This window comes from Panthera pardus, unplaced genomic scaffold (genome assembly GCF_024362965.1).
Source record: "Panthera pardus isolate Hobbes unplaced genomic scaffold, ASM2436296v1 HiC_scaffold_7, whole genome shotgun sequence".
Lineage (NCBI taxonomy): Eukaryota > Metazoa > Chordata > Mammalia > Carnivora > Felidae > Panthera > Panthera pardus.
This window is the reverse complement of record NW_026527002.1, coordinates 49,068,478-49,092,512: the sequence shown is the minus strand read 5'-3', so window position 1 is coordinate 49,092,512 and position 24,035 is coordinate 49,068,478. Positions and strand designations below refer to the sequence as shown.

Below are 24,035 nucleotides of genomic sequence, written 5' to 3'. Positions count from 1 at the left end.
CTCTCGTCTTTTAAATCCATTCTACTCAGCCTTCTACTGCCTATGTCTCCAACAAAGCTGTTAGTAATGAAGGTTAGCATGACTTCCTACCTGCTAAATCTATGGTTTCATGCTCAACAGTTCTCTCCCACTTCAAGTACATTCTTCACTTGTACTCAGAGACTCTACACTCCATGGTTCCCCTCCTATTTCTCAATACCCTGCTACCTCATCTTGTCAACTTCTAAATATGAGAGCAGTTCAGGTCATAGTCCCTAAACCTCTTCCATGCTTGTTCTCTCGGTGATCTCAGCCTTGCGTTCCTAAATCTCTCTTATTATGAGATTAACTCCCCAACAGTCCAAATCTCTAACCTGAAGTCCAGACCATGTTTTAAGCCACCTATTTGGCATCTTATCTTAGATGTCTAAGGGGATCTCTGACTTATATCCAAAACTCAGCACTTGAGCCCACCGAATGATTCTTCTCAAGTTTTCCCCTTTATCCGTTAAGGCTCTATCTTTAATATCTACCCAGAGTCCAACTCCTCCTGTCACTAGCCATCTAAGCCACCATCACCTCTTTGCCAGGTTATCGCAAAAGCCTCCCTGTTTCTAATCTCCATTCTTTCAGGTTAGGCTCAACATGCCAATTAAATTGATGTTATTTCAAAAAGAAATGGTGTTGTGTCACTTGAATGAAAATCTTCCCATTTCACTGAGTAAAAATAAAAAAATCCTAACACTGACTGATAGATAATATGAGTCACCTGCCCCAGTCCCTTCTGACCACACCTACTACTATTCAGCTTGCTCACTCTGTGGTACCCAACTGACCTCTTCACTTTCTCTCGAGTAAGTCAAGCTGGCTCCCATATCAGAGTCCTCCTTCTTGCTGTTGCCTCTGCCAAGAGCACTCTTCCTTCCCTGGCCCTCAAGGGGGTAATTCTGTCACTTGATTGAGGTTTCTGCTCAAATATTACTTAGATGGGAATACTTCTCAGAATGCATTATCAAGAATTATTTACTCTACTTTCTTGAATACTATCTACTCCATTATCCTCACTGAATTTTCCTGTTTGTACTTGTCAGTATGTGAAACAATATTATATGTTCTTTTATTTATCATTTGCTTCCTCCAATAAATGTAAGGATTATGAAGGCAGGGAGCTTGTTTGACATGCACACTAGTATATCTCCAGCACCCAGAACAGAGACTGGAACATCATAGGTACCCCAAAATTATTTGTAGAAATAATGAATAAATAAACAAATTATAATTAGTTAGAAACTCACCAATTATGCTGTTCTTTGAGTCTTAATTTATAGTGCTATACTATGGGATAAGGATAGTCTAGTCACATTTTAGCTCGTTAGGGGTATGAAGAGCCAATGTATCAAAAGGGATTGGCTTAGGTAGAGTGTCATTTGAGAACTCAGAAATGGATTCCAAGTACTAAAGAATCTAATGTTAATACAGGGTTAATGGAGACATTTTGGCTGACTGATCACATATCTTACTAACTGAAGGGGAGCATACACTATGTCTATTCCAAAATCAAATGTGGGCACTTCATAGCAAGATGTAGAATAAAGCTATCTTTATTATTTCCTCTCTTTGCATTTTAAACCAGAAGAGAGGATGGTGATAAATCCATCATTCAATTCAATGCTTGGCCATTTTTAACACATGGTTACAGCTGGAATTCATGGTTACCTTTTTTTTTTTTTTTTTACTTTTTTTTTTAAATTTATTTGTTTACTTTTGGTTGGGGAGGGGGGAGGGTAGAAGGAGAGGGACAGACACAATCCCGAGCAGGCTCCGCACTGTCAGCATGGAGCCCGATATGGGGCTTGAACCCATGAACTGTGAGGTTATGACCTGAGGTGAAACCAAGAGTCAGACGCTTAACCGACTGAGCTACCCAGGCGCCCCCCCCCCCTTTTTTTTAAGTCAATATGTAAGTAGAAGGAACACAGGAACATCTTTTTAACCTCTGGAAGTTTCTCTAATCCATAAATATGCTTTTAACCAATTTAAAAACAACCTCCCACCTTAATCTTACTCATGGACTTTTACTATGAGATTTAAAGCAGTACATTTGTCTCTCCCAAAAGCAAAGAGCAAAGGGAAAAATTAGATACCCAGAACTTTATTATAAGTAGGTCATCAAAATATTACACTAAATAAAAACATGAGGTAGTATATGCAAAATATATAGAGTTCTCATCTTTCAAATTTTATACGTGAACTTCTTTCTAGGTCCAACTATATCATATGTAGGATTGATCTACATAACATAGTGACGTTTTGTAGTAAAGATGATTTTTATATAAATGATAAAAATACATTAATCATGAGTGGGAGTGACTGAGGTCCCCATTCTCATTGTCAGTAGAACTTTTACATGCAATATCAAAGGAATAACAAGAATGGAGAACAGTTTAGAAGTAAAAGATAATAGCGGTATTCAGGGTCAACTAGAGGTCAGGAAGCCAAAAAACCTGCTGAAAGTACTTCCTCAGTTCAAGTATTTACATTGGTTACCTCCTGTGAAGTCCTTGTTCTTTTGATACCTTTATTTAAATGTGCTTAAATACAAAATGGCATTAAATGTTCTTAAAATTGTTGCACCCTGACATTTAAGAAGATATATTTACTCTTTCGGATCAGTGACATAAATTTCAGTTCATATGAACATATGCTTTCGTAGGTGCTAAGCAAAGATCATAGAGGTTAAGAAATAGATAAAAATGACAAATATGTAAATGCACATTGAGGGCTTATTTAAATTTTTATTGTTTTATGGAGAATGTTAATATTTGATAATACTTGATTTCATTTTATTTATTTTGCTATGTTATTTTCTCTCTTTTTTTTTTACCTAACTTAGCACATTTTAAGAATTATACGCTGAGAGGGGTGTAAATAAATGACACTCCACAGTAAGAAACATTATTAAATTATCTTAACGCTAATTAAATATCACACCCAACACTGTAGACAGTACTCATAACAGACAAAGACAGGACAGAAAGAATCCAAGACTAAAAGACATTGTAACTAAAAATTACTGACACAAAAGCTATTAATTTCTTAATTTGGCCCATAACAAGGGCAAATTGTAATGATATAGAGAAATTTTAGAACAACGATTTTTTTTATAACCGTCTTAAAATGCCGACATTCTCAGTCAATACATGTAGTTATATTTGATTAGCAATTACTACAACACATATACAGTCCTACTTTTCCTGACAGAAGTTAGTTGTGCTGGGTTAAAAAATTAAGTCACCAATAATTACAAGGAAACTAAATCTAAGTACTGAAATTGATCATCTTTTTACTCACCCAGGCAATATATTAATGCATGTGTATAAAACTGTGAACTACAAATATTATATATGTTCATTTAATATTGTTGAACTCACAATTAAGTTCATGTCATTTTCTACTTTAAAATTTTGCTTTAAAATATTTTTTAAATCGTTCAGTTTTGAAACAATTTCTGGATTAGAAAATATCTTTGTTGTGTTTTTTGCATGAAAACATGACCATCACTTTTTTCCTCAGAATCTTAACAAGACCAACAAAGCCAAACCTCTGGCTTTAATGCCACACATTTCAATAGAATAGGATCGTACTAGGATATTTATGTTTATTTAATTTAAGAAAGCATATTCACACACACCACAAATGTCAATACTGAGTGTCTAATATAGAGAAAGGCACTATTAAGTTCATATTAGACTTGCCTTTTTTCCCATTATTAGATGAGCTTGGTGTTTCTCCCTCATTGTCTTTTTAACATTGAAAACAGACAATAGCGGTTAGTAATTAAGGTCACTAACAACCCAAATAAAAACTAAGCACACCACAAAAGATGAAATCACACACTAGGGAAACAAATTCATGCATTAAACATGACACCTCACATTAATGAACACAAAAGTAAAGTATATCCTTCCCATCCTATGATAAAAGTAGTAGGAACAAAAATAAAATGAGGAATAAGGAGTAATTTTATACTAAATTAGAAGATTGTAGTTGTGGTTTTATGCTAATTTAATAATTGACATAATTCACTAAGTTAGTTTTGAGAATAAAGCATAGGTAACAAACTGGTCCAACAAATAGGCTTTATCTTAAGGAAGTGAAAAATAAATAAAAATGATATTAACTACCACTGAAGCCCCCAAACTAATGACATCCAACAAAATGACTTTCCTGTGGAAGCCAATTCATAAACAGTGTGAAAGCATTTCAGTGTTCATATGGACTGATATGAGATATATAGGAATGGGCAAATAGGAAAACATTAATTGCACACGTAAATTAAAATGAAGTTCACTTTTATGGTATGCTCCAAACAGGTTATTCCTATAGCACTGCAGGAAAATGGAAGATGTGTGACATTCTAGTCGTTAAAATATTAGCTATTCAGAACAGAGATAGTTATACATTTTTATAAATATGCAGCTACACTTGCCTTTGTTTTCATGATCAGATGCACTCTGATGATTCTTCTCGTCTTTCGACATTGAAAATAGTTAATGACAATCAGCAACTACAGTTTAAGAGGTCTTGTGTCTTATACTATATATACTGACAGAATGCATCGATGACATAAGGAAATTGCTTTCACACAATGAAAAAGGAGAGAACATAAGGCATATAAAGGAGACTATACTGTTCATGAATAAAAAGTGATGAGTTAAACAGGGTAAAATTAGGTCTAAAGTTATTGTTCAAAGAAAGTAAAAAAAATTTTTTAACTGACAGCTAAGAAAAGATTAGGATTCAATTCAGTGTTTCAAAGAAAAAGAGTGATAATTTGAAAAAAGAAGTATATACATGTATTTACTGATTATGTAACATTTTAAGTTTTAAATCCTTTCAGGAACATTCTGACAAAGAAAGTGGCAAATAACATGACCATCACTTTTTTTTCCTCAGAATCTTAACATGCCCAACGAAGCCAAACTTCTGACTTTAATGCCACACATTTCAATAGAATAGGATTGTACTAGAATATTTATGTTTATTTAATTTAAGAAAGTATATTCACACGCATCACAAATGTCAATACTGAGTGTCTAATATAGGGAAAGAGATATTATGGTATATAAATGTAATAGGGACTTAAAAAAAACACAATGAAGGCTCTTTCCACACCACTTAGAAGGAGGACTCTTTGGGAAGAAATTATGATTGTCAATAAACATTAGAGCAATATTGAGCTGGGATGAAAACTGGAATGTACGGTAAATTTTTATTTTAGGAAAAAATGATGAAGAAAATAGAGGTAGCCTCTAAAAGCTTTAATGGAATTTATATTCTGCTCTATATTTACTTACAATTTGCCTCTACAAAACCAAAATTTTTATAGAGAGGAGGCTAGGATTGCAATATAGTTCTACTCCGTGTAACCCACAGTAGATACTCAAACAGTTTTTAATAAACAGATGAATTGAATACAGAGTTGGGGGAAAGGATAAGTATAAATTTGGTCAGACGCATTGTCTACAATTTTAGTTTGATTTTAACATTAAGGAACATGTTCCAATGGATAAATCAAATATTCTGATAAGTTATCTAGATAGCTTATGTAATATTTCTCCATCAATAAAATTAGACAATTTATTTAAAAATTAGTGCTGAAAAACAATCTATTCTTTATTGCGCATTTATAAATGTCATACTTCCCAAAAGTATGACATATTTATAAAAGTCATACTTATTTATAAAAGTCATATAAAAGTATTTATAAAAGTCATACTTCCCAAACATTCAGTTACTTATTTTAGAAACACAGACAGACCTGCCTTGACCTCTTCACCCTGCTTTTCTCCCCACTGCTCTTCCTTATGCCCCGTTTCTTCATTAACTTCTGTATTTGCAGAAGTAAAGAAAAAAATAAGACCAGATGTATATATTTGTTACTCTCAGTGACACAAATGTCAAATTATTCATGATATAGTGAGTGACGATAAGGAGACTAAGAGATTATTTAATAAGTTTCTGACATGTTATGTAAGTAAATAAGTATTTTATTAATAAATTATCATATTGTCTTCTTTTATGTTGACTTTGATTTGTAAAAGAGTAATTGTGGCCCCTAAAATATTTGTGGTATGTGATAACTGTGTAAAGTAGTCAAAATACTTTGTCTATAAGCTTGATATATTCTTAGAAAAATAATATTATGCACCTTTTATGTTACAGAACCAAAAAATGATACATAAACTCTTTTTTACTTTTACAAAATGCCAGTACATCAAGGTCTGGAGAAAATTTTAAAAAATAATAATACCTTAACAGTTGTTTAGTACATTGTACTTTTCTTATATTGCTCCTGTTTACTCTGGTTCTCAAACAAGGAGAAGGTAACTAATAATGTACCATCATGAAAACCAACATCTATAAAGTTTTAAATTAATTTCATTAATAGACGAAAATATAACCCAAATCAAAAGGAATTAAACTAGGAGTTGATCATTTTTTAGCTGTTGAACAGGATTAGATAAATAAATGTGTCATTACTGTGATTTTGAAATAATGCCATTAAATTATCTTCTGATAACTTTTAAGTGATAATCCAGACATAATTTGATTTAGACCACCTATTGATAGCCTAGTTTGGCTCATGTACCGTTAACATCAGTGGGAAGTCGAAACTTCTAAAAGAGATATTTTATATCTCCTTTAAAGCTAAAGAAAATTACACAATTATGTATCTACTTAAGTGTTCATATCAACATTTACAAAAACATTGTTAAAACCATCCATACCTTCAAGCAAAACAAAACAAACAAAAAACTGAAAAACAAGTCCTTTTGTCTCATAGTGGAAATAACAAGGTTGGTTTAGGCTCCCCTTTCTTTTACTTATAAAAAAGAAAAAAGAATTACAATTAAAGGGACATTAAAGGAAAACCATGGTTTGAATAGACTCTACAAGGCAGAAACTAGATGGTATATAGAATGTTTGTTGATAAGCCCATTAAAAACTTCTTCAACCCTGACTTTCATTATCAGCTCTATGTTGGCTTTCGGGTAGATTTATTATTACAAAGAATGGAACTACTCATATCTCAATAGACTATGGCTATAAAAGATATTAAAAGTGAATTTTAAAAAGTTGTGACTTCATATGCCAACAAATGAGGTCAAAACTCTATCTTTAAAAATCCTGGGGAGATAAAAAATTTCATATGTTCTACAGAACTTTCCTTTTGGAAAGTACTTTTAAAATTATATACACCCATTATAATGCGAATAATTGAGAATTATAGAAGGGCTGCTATAATCTCCTTATCAGGCAGCACATTAGCACTAGTCACAACAGCATGGAGTTGTTTAAAATCATTGTACATAGCATAGGAAGAACCTCAATATAGAAGTCGATAAATCATTCAACAACTAACAAGAACACAACTTGTTCCAAGTTATATATATATATATATATATATATAAAGCAATAAAATATCCCTGCCCAAAGGTAGTGCACTTAAAATTTTGTTACAAAGAGGTGATAGCAATATACATTTTAATACAAACATCTATAGAATGGCAAGATTATTTTAGTGATACATAATGCACTATGTGAAGGAACTTTTCAATTGTTAAACAATATTTCATGCATTCATTCAACAAATATTTGTCGAGGACCTACAATGTGCCAGGCATTATTCTACGTGCTGGAAATTCGTAAGTAAATAAAAGTGAACAATTCCTTAAATTTACAAAGTTAATTTTAGAATTCTATCATTGGCAGAGGAATTGTTATTATCTTAGTGAATGTATGACACTCCATAGATCATGACTCAATATTTTCTCTTGAGTCATAACGTACTATTGATAATAAAACTGCACATATTTAACTTTGATATACTGTAAGCAGTCTTGGTACAACATGAAAGGTGATGTAGGGAATACAAACCACAACCACTGTCTAATTCAACAACTTTCTTTTCTAGAAAGACAAATTTAATAATTAAAAGATCATCATAAATACAAAATGAAATATCTGATGATAAGAGGAACTAGACTAGGTGTACATCTTCAGTAACATAAACACAGACTGCAATTGATATCTTTGCTTAAGGTCTTGCATTAAACAGAATTCTGGTTGAAAGGCAGATGAAAAAAATTAAAAAAAAACATTTTATCTTAAGAAAAGATGTGCAACAGAACATTTCACTTAAGAAAAGTTCAACTCTTTGCACTCTTACTTCAATGACGCAAAGAAATTTAACTCCCTGGCATAATTTCCAAGTGAATCAAAAATTGAGTGCTTTACCAAAAATCACAAAACAAAACCATTTTACTGTAAATAAAAGTCTTTACAATGGAGGGACATCAATTGCAGTTGGGTTTATTTTTGCTTCCGTAGCCCCCCAAAAAGGCTGTCAGCATAAAACAAACCCTCCTTTATGTACAGACCTTCATAAGGTTCTATCTCCTTGACTCCATTGTCTAGGAAAAACAAAATAAAAACAAAACAAAAAAGGGAACCAAAGCACAGGGGTTAAAAACAACAGAAATTTCCAAAGATACAGAATGTATGTATCATCTATTAAAGAAAAGTTAAATGGTGATTTAAATATATATATAAATATATATGTATTTTTTGGGAAAGCACATCCAGTTACTAAATAAAGGGACCATTTAAAAAACGAGGTTGAAAATTATTATATTCTATCATCCATGCTTTTAGAGGTCCTTTATCCCAGAATTTATAGATGTTTGGGGAGTATGTTCATCTGTGTATAAACAAATAGTGCTTCTTATGCAAAAATTTGGAAGTATTTAAAATATCAGTACAACATGCATCTTTCTTTGTATATTCATGATTACCTTTTTTCTGGCACTCCAGTTTTGAGAAGGATCACCATTGTTGTGCATCAGCTAACCAGTCCTTTGCAGTGTGTGAAAATTGATTTGGCTAGTTACTAATAAACTTTATGTAACTATCAACAATTACATAAACTTAATTGTAGCAAAGAAATATCATCCAATTGCTTATTTAAGAGCATTAAGTTTACTTTTTAAAATGCATTTACTCAAATCTTGAAAATGTGCAAGAGCAATAACGGAAGGTTATTTTATCTCCAAATATTACAAATTTTAAGTGCAAAACAGGTAACATTTATAAATATATTTATAAATATAACTACTGGCAAATGCGGCTAAGGCGTTCAATTAACAAAAGAAGAAAACTAACACAAGGTAGTAAAAAAAAAATCTTGATTCACCTTAGCTTCCATGTGTATTTCCTATATGACATAATTAGAAATAAAACTTACTTCTCTCCAGTGTTCCCTTTGGTGGAAGTTGAGGAAGTTGTCGGCCCCTTCGTCCTGCTACTGGAGTACTGGACGGGCTTGTTTGGACAGACCCAGTACGAGGATGAGACCTACAAGATACATCATTGATGTTCATTTTCAGTAGCATGAGTTAAATAATTTTAACACATTTGGTTCATATGATAGCTGTGCAAGTGCAATTTTAAAAGACGTTTAGCTGCTGATTAAAAGGTTAGGAAAGAAGGACAAAATATGGATATTTGAATGATTGTCAAGAGATGCTTCTACTTTTGTGTAATATGCATACATACACAGATACATGCACACAGAATCCTACAGTAACATCCATGGAATTGTTAAATGTAAATTAGTATTCTATCTATATGCAAGCAACAGGAGTTCTGCAGCTCAAAAAATAAAAAGTAATGCTTTACATTTCTTTCTACCAGATTTCAAACTCTCAGCACTAACCTCCCTGCCTTTATCCAAGGAGATTACTACTCAGGCTTATATTGGATATCCCTTTATTAGAAAATATCTCATGAAACTACAAAAAAAAAAAAAAACAACAACCAAACAAACAAACAAAACCCTGAACAATTCAAAATTCAGCTAAAGAAGACACTGGTTAATACATGATACTAGTATGGATAGAAAGAAACTAAAAATCTGGCTTTATTTATTGTCATTATGATGATTGTTCCAAAAGTGATGTCTAATGGACACAAACAATTTCTCATTCTGTAGGAGAAGAACATGATAGTTATGAAGTGCATTATGGGGGGATTTACCCAGGACTCCTGATAAATGAGAAATCACAAAACAGATGTGGTCAGGACAGTTAAAAACAAATTACAATGGTAGCCACACACTATTATATCCGCTGAATATAAATAGTGTGCTTACACTGAAAAGGTTAGTATCAATTGTTATTAGTGATCAGCCAAGGATGATAGAAGAGACCATTTAGCTGCTGGGAAAATAAATAGGTGTGCTGAAGGGGCAAAGGGGAGGTTAGTCCGATTGATTTATCTTTCACCTCGATAAGGCAGGTGAAGGAGGGGCAGATCTTCCAGTCATTAATGAAGGCATCGACCTCATGAGGTTTGTATCAGGACGCTCAGTGGATCTGGAGCGGGCGGTGGTCCGCTCTAGGAGAGGCCGTTGTTCTGTTGGTCTGGATCTGTGATATGGCTGTCTATCTGCTGCTTCACAATCCCTGAAATGTTAGTCAAAAAGCAGCTCAGTTGATCTTTAGTGCCCTTCTGCTATTTGGTTATGATGCATCAAACTGATTTTGAAAAAGGTAATTGTTTAAAATTATCGAATTTGTAAAAAAAAAAAAAAAAAGTTCTCTTCCCCAACATATTCTGAGCGAGTCTCGCTAAACTTCTTAAGAATTTCTAAGGAAACCCCAATCTGCCTCTAATGGCATTCCCAGTGGAGATGACAGGAGTTGCTCAGTTATAATCAATGACAACCAAAACTGCCTGCGTTCCAAAATGAATTCCCTAAATGAAACATGTGAAATATGTGAAGTATTCTATTTTCCAAGAATTCAACGGCTTAGCCTAACATTTTCACGAGAGTGAAGAACATACAAGCATTAATCCTAAAGCCCCTAAGGCGGATTGTTAGCGTGTCAGCTGAGATATTAAAAGGCTTTCAGCACAAACATAGTATAGTGATACATCCCAACATTCCAACAGAAGAATCAAAAGGTTGTTAAGAAACCACTGCAACCCTACAGGCTGTAGCTATATGTAAACATGGTCCACAAGAAAAATCACAGAAAGCTGGTTAGTCAGCCAATCTGTGCCACCTATCTCGGGGCACTTTAGCAATGCCAACCAATACAATTCAGAAGGGTATTGGGATGCCTGGGTGGCTCAGTCAGTTAAGCGTCTGACTTTGGCTCGGGTCATGATCTCACAGCTCCTGGGTTTGAACTCCGGATCGGGCTGTCTGCTGTCAGCTTACAGCCTGGAGTCAGTTTCAGATTGTGTCTCCTTCTCTCTCTGCCCCTCCCCTGCTCACTCTCTCACTCTCTCAAAAATAAATAAACATTAAAAAAACCCCAACAATTCAGAAGGGTATTAACTGATTGAAATAATAATGGTTCTGAAACAGTGTGATCTCTTTGACCACAAACAAGTCCAATATCAAAACCTAATCCTTGTTGAAAGAAGTATACTTAAATGTGAGGAACCCATCATTACTGATTTTTATATCCCTGGAATCAAACATAATGCTTTTAACACCTAACAAGTGATCAATAAGTGTTTTCTAACACCAGCCCCACTTTCTGTGACACAACCCTAAGAACACAAGAACACTAACTTTGGCTCAAGAGCTCCATATACCAACGTAATACCTACAAAACTTATTACCTCTCCATCTAGTTGTAACCACAGAAATGGAAATGTTTCTGTATTATGGACCAAGCATTAGCCTCGCCCAAGACTAATGTAAAGAACTTCCACTTTCTCTATAAGTTCTCTCAATCTTATTGTTGATAATGAAAAATGCACGCAATTAAAGAAAAATAAGAAAAGAAAGGACACAATTTCCTACATGTAATTAATTACATGGCACACAATTTTAGACCAGCACACATGAGATTAGAGGACTTTAGGAAGTGAGTGCTGGGTTTTTATTCTACAACATATCTTGTGATTCTCTCACACTTTAAATTCACAAGGTAACAGAAGTCAAATCATTTTTAAATATTTTAAAAACTATATACCATGATATGATTGATTTCCTAAGTTTAGCATTTTTTTATATAAGTATATCCAGGATATATCAAAAGCTGATATATACCAAGTATAAATACATATAACATATTCAGTTACTTTCAAAGACAGAGATGAAAAAGGCAACCTGATAAGTATAAAAAAAAAATCCCAATTTTATTTTTGTTCCTCAAAAACTATTTGAGAGAAAACACTTTTCTTTAGAAATAAATGTGCTCAATAGTTTGCTAAGTGTTTTTAATGTACATTATCTTTGTATACCTTCACCACAATAAAAAAGCAGAAGCAACGTAACATATATCCCTTAGAGTCCTTAAAGCCTATCTTTTTGGAGAGTATCAATAATTACATTATTTTCAGATTTCCTATTACGTTAACAATAAGCTTATCTCATTGTAAGACATAGCAACAAAATCTGGTAGAATGTCTATGACCACCCTAACATAAAATGAGGCTAATCTCTCATGTATTTATGCAAAATTTGATTTATTCTGATCCTATCAAGCAATTTTTCCAAGTGAAAAGTAATATGTTAGGACATACATTTTTACTTCTTTGACACTACATTTTTAAAAATTGAAATACATGATTGTGAGTGAAATCCGGAGAATTATTTCAAATTTGTTGCTGTGTTCTATGTCCTTAAAAGGATACCACTACTTATAAAGCAAATAGGCCACTCTTTAGGCAATATCCCTTAGGAAAATTCCTCTTTAGTGGAAGAGCTGTTTGAGGACTATGTCAACATTTTAAATTTTGCTTATATTTATTCTCTCCATATTCATAAATAATATGAATTATCTGATTTCTGTAGCATGAAAGGAAAATTGGCTAATCAGTGAAACACAAAAAGAGCCACAGTAGAAGGTGGCAATTTCCTGAAATGTTCATCATAGATCATTAAGGGGAATGGAAAGCAACCATATTTTCAACTTTGAAAACACAAGAGAAGATCAACACAGGCTCCCGCTCAAGGGTAAGAATAAGTCTTACTAGGTAAGAATTAAGACAAGAGCTGAGAAAGTTGAAAGTAGCAGTGCCTAAGTGTCACCTATGATGCCCCATCTCGTAGCAGGTTCTTTAAGAGACTGAGATATAAAACTTGACAACTTCCACCTAAATTCTTAGTGAATTTTAATTTTAAGATAAAGAACTTATAAATCATTTTGAATGGTAGCAGCTGAAACGTGGGAAATATGCGTTTGCAAGGCATAAAATAATTTAGAGCCTACCTAGTGTTTTTAACTAGGAGTATATATTTCAATGTATTTTTTTTTTGTAACTGCATTTATTTACCTTATTTTACTTTTTGCATTTTAAAACATTCTTCTAAAAAGGGTGGCCATAGGTTTTACAAGATTGCCAAAGGGCGAGCCATATAAAAGGTTAGGAACCATATACCTATAAATTTAAATCTTTCTTAGGTAGTTTGGTTGTTTTTAAAAAGCGATATAATATCTAAAAAAAAGTCATTTAATATCTATCATAGTTCTATTTTTTTAAATAAATTGTTAATGTTTTGTAACATATGAGTAAAATAGTTCAGATTTCTGCATGTATCATTTACCTGGATAAATACAGATTATTGCTCTGTGTTATGTAGTGGCCCGTATTCCAAATTGCAAGCGTTTGCACAGGATACTGTTTAATAGTCCTCTACAAACAGAGCTAATTCATATCGAACAATAGCCAAAACTGTAGCAACCCTGCTTTAAAAGCATACAATAGCCCATGCAGAATTTGAGCTGAGGATTTCTAAGGGAAAAATAATTTTATAATCATCCAGTGAAGTTGTCCAGTTTGATCATTTTTTCCCCCAGTACAGTTGCTCTTAAAAGATTTGTTAAATTTTCACGTATCTGACACAGCTTTTACGTATTTCATCACTTGTGCTATTCACTTTTCCTATTCTCAGTCACAAGGGATTGTGACTCAATCACAAGGACTCTCAAGCACAAGGGAGTTACTCAGTGTAACAGGAAAGAATAGGGCAGTGGGCATTTGTTTCTATAACCACTTACATTCAACCATCACAGTGCTACGATTCCAGATCAACAAAAGCTCAATGTAAAGCATCTCTGTAGGTGTGATAAAAGAATACTCAGAATACTCAAAAAACAAAACAAGACAAACCAACAAAAAACAACCAGCACAATGTAAAATTTCAAAGTAACATTCAGATGTCAGTGAAACTGTCCTAGTACATAACTCAGAACTTACAGTCTATGATACATTAGACAGGCTTCTTTCATATTTAGATTGTAAAGATGCCATAAGTAAATGTAAGTGGTTTTCTTAAAAAATAAACTTGTAGAAAGTGAAGCTTTTTAAAAATTCTTTTTTTTTCACAAAGAAATTATTTTCCTAAAGCTGAAATCTTAAATTAAAAAAAGAAAAATGTAAGTGTATCTCTGAAGGACAACAATTATAATCTCTGGTTTGGGGCAAGAAATGTCTTCCCTGTATCTATATTGTGTAATACCATAAGCTGATTAACAGCAGAAGCATTATGCTTTTGATAAAATCTATTGAATGTCTAGAGATTTTCTGAGCATTAGCTGCATAATGAAGAAATAACTACATGATAATATCTTAAAATTAGACATTTTAGAGTGATTAATAAAACATATATACATATTTACATAATAAATAATTTAAAGTAATTATATGACTCAACTCTATAATTTTCGTGCTCATCATAAATTACAATGTACAAGTTTAAATTTGTAAAAACTGTAGTTTATATTATTTTAGTATTGCTTCCAAAGTAAAGAGAATTGCAATACACAAAATACTCACCATGGAAATCATGGTAAATAAACAAATTAATTAATTAATATTGTGTACGAATAGGAACATTTTATTATTTTGGTGGAAGATAGGTCGATTTATCTCTAGGCATGATGGCATCTCTTTACAGAACATTTCTGTTCACTTAAATGCAAATTCTGTACATTAGTTAAAAGTGAGTTTACTCAACAATAATAGCAATATACAGTGTCAGCCAAGTTAACAATCGAAGATGTGAAACAGCAGTAATACATATAGTGATGTGAGAAAGCAAGACACTTCTAATGTAGAAAAACATATTACTATCACCCTTAGGTCTATTTTATCACCAAAAAAGAGAAGTGCTCAAACAAATCTAGAGAAGTATTTTCTTAGAAATAGTCATTAGTCATTGTAGGAGATAGCAAGAAAAAAAGATTAAATATCTCCATTTCCTGAAGAAAATTAGGGACAAATACAATACTGAAAAATAAAGATATATTGTATTATTAAATATGCACACACAGAAACGTATAAGATGTAAATGTCTTGAGGATATTTTGAGTATTTTATTAAATATTTATAACTTTCATTGTTATTCAATTTTTACTTCAAAAAATAACAGAAACAAAACTACAAGTAAGCAGAATTAATTATTTACTCAGCAACAATTAACATGCAGCAAATTAATAGATTATTAAAATATATATGTTTAAAATCCTGAGATAATATAATTACTATCTATAATCTATAACATGCTTACTTTACTAAATAATTTTCATTTTCCAGTGGATGTTAAAGCTTAAAAACATTTGTCAATTGTAAGAAATTAATGTTACTCCACCAAGGGATGGGCACCCCCCATGTTTTCCCTTCCCAGGTCCTCAAATAGTCTGAAATAACAAACATTTTAAACATGTGTTTGTAAAGGACCAAATTATGCATTGTTACTGTAATATATGTATAAATGTGAAGAGGGCTGGTCCTCATAGTAGAATGCTATGTTCAACGGTTTCACTAATCATCATTGAACAATTCACCAACCTTCCTTTGTTTAGCTAGGTTTACAGGGAGAGTGGAATGGGTATAGTGCAAATATCTCAGACATACTGTTACCACCTGCCCTTAGCTGCCACTTCATGTGGTACCAATCACACAGTCAGAGGTAGTAGTCCAAGGATTAATCCCCCCAACATGCACACACACACACACACGCACACACACACACGTACACAGTCTAACAGAACACGATGTATGCCTATTTTCAGGCATAAATACTGATTGCCTCAGTCACTACTGATGACATGATGTCTAATAGTCAATAAAAAATGACCAGAAACACCAAAAGGCAAGAAAAAATAGGGCCTGCTGTCAAGAGACAAAGCAATCAAGAGAGTCAAACTCAGAGATGACACAGATTTTGGAACTATTAGGGAATTTCAAATAAGTCTAACTGACAATTAAAGACTATATTAGAAAAGATGGACAACATGCATGAAAAGATGGAGAAGTTTCAGCAGATAGATGGAGACCATAAAGGAGTCGGGCAGGAGACATGCGGTAGAGAAGGGACACAATGTGCTGTAGGGTCCCCGGCTGGGGGTGGGGTGGGGGGGGCAGTGGGTGTGATGGAGGAGACTCTGGAGCAGCACCTGGAGGACACAATGAAGAATCCGCCCATTGTTTGAATCCTGGGCACAGATTCACTAGGACTTAATCTGGGCTGCTGTGAGGTCCTGTCAGATTAGCATGCTGGGGTGATATCTGTTCTAGCTCAGCAAGCAGCTGGGCTAACTTCCGACCCCACTGATACTCCTGTGATGTGTCTAGAATCAGATAATGGGAATATTATGATCCAGAAGCAGGACGGTATCACAGTGGCAGTACACAGCCAGACCTTTTGATGTCTTCTATCCGTTCTCCAGCAGCCTGTCATAGACGAACTTAATTCTACCTATGTTAAGTGTCTTATAGAGCTATTGAAGTTCCAGAAGTTAGGTCGTTCATTTAAAGTACATTAGGCACTTTTCTATTAATTTTAGAGTAAGCTTTTTTACACTGTATGGACTGACTTGTAAGAATACTAGTAAGGAAGACTCACAGCTTGAAGTAGCAGGTCCAGGTCATTTTGTATACAGAATTTTGTTATGTTCAACAAATCAGGTTGGAGGGAAAAAGAGGCAAATGGAAATGCTGGACATGCAGAAATTAAAATATGGCAAAATATTAGTTAGAAAATTAGCCTGGACTCAGTTTATAGAGATCTTAAATGCCTAGTAAAGAAGCTTAGGCAGGGTTTAATTTTCTACGAGAGTCACCTAAAGCTTCTGAACAAAGGTAATTTGTAAATAACATAATGAATTAGGAAGACGAATTCAGCAGTAGTGTATGGAATGAAGTAGAGTAGGAAAAGGCTAACTTGTAGTAATAGGGGTAAAAATAGAGAAGAAGGTATGGATGACAAACATTATAAATCACAATGTACAAAATATGAAATATACAGCACATAGAATATGCACAATATACAGAATTATACAAACAGAATGTTAGGATTAGAAGGAATCTCAGAGGTCATATAATCCAATCTCTGTCTTTTTAGAAATAAGCAAACTAAGGCTCACAGAAACTTGGGATACGTCACACAATTAGATGTTTTCTGAGCTGGAACTAAAATTGAGCTTTCTTGGTTCAGAAGTCTGTTAACTTCACTGAACTATAAAGTGTTCAATAGCAAGGACTTTTTTTTTTCCCCTCTCAAACATGTTTGACATCCCCATATGAATTAAATGTAGAAATAAACAAGCCAAAGCAAAAACCTGAAATTCCCAGCCTCCAAAATGAAATGATGATCTATTAATATAAATAAAAGAATTCTAGGGAGGAAGGATAGTAACTCCAGTTTTGAACTTAAATTTGTGAGAGATAGAAGAATATTCTGTACAGAGGTCAATCAGGTAGAGAAATCTGGCCTTCAAAGGAGAGAGTTGTACTGGAGATACAGTTTGAGAAGTCATTGCACAGTATTATATTTCAGTATTGATTGATTGATTAATTGATTCATTATTTCAATACTACTTATTGTGCTCATATTATAGGCCAGGAACTATACCAGCTACTGGAAGTTTTGGTCAAAGCCACAGAGATGATGGGATATAGGTCAACATACAGTCAAAAAGTTGAGGATGTGAGAAATAGGAAACAAGAGAAGGAGACAGAACAGTCAGATGATAGAATGAGAATCAGGATAGTAATGCATTAGAGAAACTTTAAAAAGGCAGTATTCGAGAATGGCAGATGCAAAGAGGCAGCACACAGATAAATATATATAAAAGCCTTGGCCAATAATAATCACAGGGAAAATAAGTTAAAATAAAGGGCTGGAGGCAGCAGTCAACCATAGAGGGTTGGAGCGTAGGAGCTGATGAAGGAGTGTTTGAAGCATATGTAAAAATACATACTCAAAACCATGACTTAACAGACAGGGAAGTGAATCATTCTCAAAGTAGCTTGAAGGTTTGCAGAACAGAAAGAAGGTATTATCTAGATTTCATCACTAATTCAAGAAGAAACAAAAATATGAAAATAAGAGATACTGAAATGCAAGAGAAATGAGAAGTAATTAATGAAGAAAAATTCCAAAGACATTGAGAGAGGTTACAGTCAGAAACACAAATAGAAGGTGGAAGGAGATTGGTAATAACACAAAGAAATTAAGATAGAAAGGAAGTATGAGTTACTTGGATTTGATCACATTTACTAAGGGCTCTCAGTACTACTTACCAGAAAATGGCATCTACAAGAGAACAGTCTACTGGACACCTAGGTGGCTCAGTCAGTTAAGTGACTCTTGATTTTGGCTCAGGTCATGATCTCATGGTTCGTGGGATCAAGCCCCATGTTAGCAGAGCCTGTCGGGATTCTTTCTCTGCCTCTCTCGGTCCCTCCCCTCCTCATGCACACGTGTGAGCACGCACTCTCTCTCTCTCTCTCTCAAAATAATTAAATAAACTTAATAAACTTAAAAAAAAAGTGTACATTCCATACAGAAATCTCATCTCTTGTGACTCCACTAACTTTATCAGAATGCTTTCTCTAATGAGGTTTTAGTCATGGCCCCAAATACCTTGAGATAAGACCATTCACTGTCTCTCTTCAAACTCCATGGCATTCCTCCCAGCAACTTACTTGGGTCTATCACCAAAACCAGTCTCAATTCTGGCACCAGAACAACTTTGTGATAAACTTAGTAAAGGGCAAGCTCAACTGCCCCAGATATCATCTAAATTCTTCACCTCCTGTACTTTCTTCCGTACTGTTTCAATCTCCTCTCATTCTCTTAGCTGTTATTTTCAAACCTCCTTACCCATTGTTAACAAACTTTTCTTGTATTATCAAGGAATGGTTTTGTTCTGTAGAACGGTTCCTGCATATCCCTACCTTAAATAATATCCAGCTCAACCTTGCAAACTCTGCTTCCAGTATCGCTCACAGCAGGAGAAGCTACTTATTCCTTCATATTTCACAGTCCATGGATCTAGGAGAAGATGCCTTCCTAGAGGCACTCTGGCCATTACTCTCATACCATAATGTAAATATTTTTATTTCTATGAAGCATGTAACTTAGCTTGAACCTCCATTAAAAATTCAGGTTGCTAGTATCTATTCAACTTCCAATCATTTTCTCTTCGTCATTGATAATTTGGGGAGCTGGTTGTCAGCTACCTTCTTTATCCTGATTCCTATGGTAATGCTAGGAGATTTTAGTGCACATGCAGAAAACTCTTCAATAATCTTGAACCACAAGATCTTCAAAACCTCAATCATCCTCACATTTTTCCTGCATTACCCCCCACCCCAAAACTACTGTGGATCTTAGAATCCAATGAAACTATTTAAACTCAGAAACACTAAGTTCCAATATGTATCTCAAATTCTGATTACAATAGCTAATTCTGTCAGGTGTCTCATAATCTCGCTCCAATTTTACTTGATGTTCACTTGATAGTTGATACCAATTCCCGACAGTATGTATCACTGTCTTTGCCTTCCTTCCTCACCCATCCTAAACTCCTATGATTGATCATCTGACCCACTCCCATATCAACACTCAGATTCCTTTCTCACCCAAATCTTTCGAACATTTATCAGAACCCCAAAACTTTGTTCCATGCCATAATCTGATTTCTCCATATCGAGGCAACTGTGAATAACTTCAGGAAAGTTTGGCGCACTGCAAATTCATGGCCTCCAACTTCTGCTGTGCTGCTATCATCTTTTTAGTTTTCCTTAGTTCCCATCACTTTTTAACCAATGACCATTTAAAACTTCCTCATTTCCAATCAACATCATATTCAACCTTGGGCCTCCACCCTCAAGAATCTGTCTCAAAAACAACCACCATCATCTCGGTTTACAGCAGCAAGATAATTGAGGCTATGAAACATAATTATCTTCAACTTCACAACTTTTTGCTAAAAACTTACTTAGTTTCAACTCTCTCATCAGTTTTCTTCCTGTCTCAAAAATAAACAAAGAGTGTCTTTCTGTTTACAAACTCCATCTGTGTATTGAGTCCATTCTCCTACCTAAGACCTTTCTAACAGTCATCCTCTCCTTTTTCCATATTGTCAACCTATCTTCTCCTAAAGGATCCCTTTCTCCAGTCTACAAACTCATTATGTGTTTTGTATTCGAAAGAGAGAAATCTGCTTTGATATCATATACCCCTATCCAATATTTCTCCTCCACATTCATAATGCATCTAATTTCTTAGCTCCCAGTCATGTTTCAGGCTACTGCAAGCTGCTTTTTTTCCTTTGCCACCCTTCTGAAGTCATCCGAGATGAGTCACTAATAACTCCTCATTTGCCAAATCTCCTGGGTGTTTTTCAGTTATTATTTTTACTGCTGACATTATTTCTTCCTGCTTCAAACTCTCTCCTTTTAGCTCTATTCTTCTCACTCTTCCTTCTCTGTGTCTCTTCCTTTATCTACCACTTAATTGTTAATGTTTCCCAGAGTGGAGAAAAAAAATCCTTGGCCTTCATTTCATGGGTTATTTCTTAGATTGTTTTCACTTTTATTTTTGTAGCTGTTTCCCATTATGAGTGAATTTACTCTCAAAGTGCTCTATAGAGCCCAAATTTCTATAAGTTTTAAACTTATTTATTTTACTCCTTGCTAGAGTTTTCACCTTAACTCTCTCAATAATTCCAAAACTGAACTTGTCCCTCGCTTAAACTAATTCCTCTCCAAACATTCCTCTCCTTTGTCCCTCACTTAAACTAATTCCTCTCCAAACATTCCTCCCCTTTGATACTCACCTTTGTTAAGGTACTACATGCATCCAGTTACCCAAACTAGAAGGCTCATAGTGTTCCTTGACTCTTTGCTCCCCCTCAACGTCCAAGTCCTATTATTTACCACATATTACTGATTTCAATTGATTAAATCTCTGGTCTTCTTTCTACCTCTCCATCTATTACCTTACTTAGTTCAGGTGCTCAAAGAGGCTTCTGCTGCCCAGAGATAGTTCTGCAAATATCCTTATGCATGCTTTTCTTTCCCACCCCTTTCCTCAACCACCCCATACAGTCTCTAGAGTAGTTATTCTAGAGTGAATAAGTATATTATAGCCATCTCCTAATTAAAACTCTTTGAAGTACCTTCATCACTTACAGTCTTAGATCTAAATTCCTTAATAGAACATACAAGTTATCTGTAACAGGGACCATCTCTATCATTCCAGATTTATTTCTTGCTATTCCCTGCCTTGTGGATAATGCTTCAACAGCACTAAAACATGATACGTATTACTTTAGTAATTTTACTCATACGTTTCTTTAGAATTCCACTGACATCCTACCTTACCTCTATATAAATCTAAATAATTCCAATTCCCCTTTCAAGTTATAGCCTAGCTGTCTCCTCCATGACATCGCTACCTAATGTTTACTACCACCGTGTTGCCAAACATCAGTGATTCCTTAGTATGTTGTGCATAGCTTTAAGTAGAGGTAAATACTAGGGGGAAAAAAAGTAAGGTGTGGGAGTAAATTTTTAAATATAAAAGGTATATTTACTAAAATAAAGGCTATGTCTTAATAAAGGGACATTAATACAAGGTAACATGATATCCACTCTAAATGTTTGTTTAAAGGTTGACTGTGTTTAAAAATACACAGCGACTCAGAGATCAATTTGTGCTGGTTAGCATAACTGGGTCAGAAGAAAAAAGTGTTTTGATTCCTACTATTAGTTAATATTTGTCTCCCGAAATAATATAAAAGTTTAGCAAATATTATTTAAGCCTCTATTCATCTCTTCCAAAGAGACTGCCTTCATAATTTTTCATTCTACAACGTTGGGGTAAAGAGACCAAGGTTCTGATTCTTCACAGACTGGGGACGCCAAGTGGAGTTTACTACATTCATTCTAATCAGATATTTGCAGATTTCATATAACTAAACTACAATCCACTTGGAGCTATTAACATAATATTTATCCCAGAAGGGGAATTCCCAGACTATTGCAGTAAATGCCACCTTGAAATCTGGGCTGGGAAACTGGACACTTCGAGGGTTGGTGCTAATTTTCTTTTCTCCCCCACCGCCCCCTCCCCCCCACCCCTGCTTCCTGTCTTCCTTCTTTCCCTCCCTCCTTCCTTTCTTTTTCCCCACAACTCTCAATAAAGAGATCACATTTCCTTTAAGTGTTCAGTTATTTTGGCTCAAGAAGGTGAGTTGGGGAAAATTTGGAAAATTTAGTTCAAAACCATTCCGCAAGACAAAGAGATGGATCCAGATTTGAACTCTGTCAAATAGGTAAAAGAAGAACAACGTAGCAAGGGAAATGCGGATATTTCTAAGAACGGATTCCACCTCTGGATATGTAAGTAAGTAAAGTGGAGACTAATAGGAAAAGGAAAAGGTGTCAAGAGAGTGGAGTTCTCTATTGAGATAAAAGAACTAGTAAGGTAAAGTAGCTCAGTAAAAAATATATACGAGAGAATGATGTGTAGTTCTGGTCCAAGAACAAAGTATGTGAATTAAGAATTAAAAAAAATTTTTTTTTAATGTTTATTTATTTTTGAGACAGAGAGAGACAGAGCACGGACGGGGGAGGGTCAGAGAGAGAGGGAGACACAGAATCGGAAGCAGGCTCCAGGCTCCGAGCTGTTGGCACAGAGCCCGACGCGGGGCTTGAACTCACCGACCGTGAGATCATGACCTGAGCCAAAGTCGGATGCTTAACCGACTGAGCCACCCAGGAGTCCCTAAGATTTTAAAGATAGAACAATTTCACATAAGATTCAGAGTATGGCTATGGCAGTGACTGACTAAAGTAGAATTGGGGATAATTCACTACCTCCAATTTGAGATGGCCAAGAAAGAGAGTGGGTGCTGAATAAATCATTCAGGTGAATACTAACATCATTCTGGCGGATGGCAGGGATTATGAAAAGGAAGACTAAAGCCAGGTGCTAAAATCTTCTGTGAATAAAATGGATTAATCAAGAAGTCACCAGATGATCTATATACAAAGGTACAGAGGTTGAGTTAAAGACAAGATGCCTAGAATACTATGGTAATAAACTCAGGGTAGGGATACATGTATATCTTCAATAATCCCAGAATCTCATAGTGGATTGAAGTGAGGATCAGAAGGAATGAGTAACTCAAAAATTTAGCAGAGTGAAAACAAATTATCAAAGTCCCTTTAAAAAAAAGCAAAGGAAGGTGATGTTAAACTGAAAATTCAGTATAGTGTTTACTATTTCAGTGAAAGAGGCATATGGATTCCATAGGCAAAGATCTTACAGGTAGATGCAATAAATAAACCAGTTTGGGTAATAGATTCATGGGTGTTCATTTTATCATTATGCTTTACAATGTACACACATTCTTTTTTATGTATCAAACTGGTAATGATGAGAGAGAGTATTTTTAAAAGCAACTAAAGAATTTCATTCTTACAAAATCCACCCAATTTATCTAGGAGTAGGTGCACATTAGCCTCACACACTGGCATCGTTTAAATGATGGCAAATCTTACAGTAGGATATTTGATCACTTGTTTTCTAAAACTGATTTTCCTAACTGTGTTGTACTTTAATATAAACATGAATGATACTGTGTTTCCTGACCATAGACAAAATTATGGCCCAAAAGGCAATTCAGAAATGTATCCTGCTAGGCTAGAGTTCAGAATTTGGGTAAGTATAT

At 34.5% G+C, this 24,035-nt stretch overlaps 1 protein-coding gene and 1 pseudogene across 49 annotated transcripts in view; one reads left to right on the top strand and one right to left on the bottom strand.

The window, feature by feature from the left end:
- Positions 1-24,035, bottom strand: part of RIMS2 (regulating synaptic membrane exocytosis 2) — a 601,231-nt gene that overhangs the window by 187,400 nt on the left and 389,796 nt on the right. For 21 of the 49 annotated variants that reach the window (XM_053896465.1, XM_053896440.1, XM_053896421.1 and 18 more), the window contains 2 exons: positions 10,326-10,505; positions 9,287-9,396 (listed from right to left, as the gene is read on the bottom strand). In XM_053896465.1, the coding sequence (XP_053752440.1) occupies positions 9,287-9,396; positions 10,326-10,505 (290 nt within the window). Of the gene's footprint in view, positions 1-8,423; positions 8,457-9,286; positions 9,397-10,325; positions 10,506-24,035 lie in introns of all 49 variants that reach the window. The other 28 variants (XM_053896431.1, XM_053896433.1, XM_053896417.1 and 25 more) reach the window with 3 other exon arrangements.
- LOC128775349 (ragulator complex protein LAMTOR5-like) lies at positions 16,440-16,715 on the top strand (annotated as a pseudogene).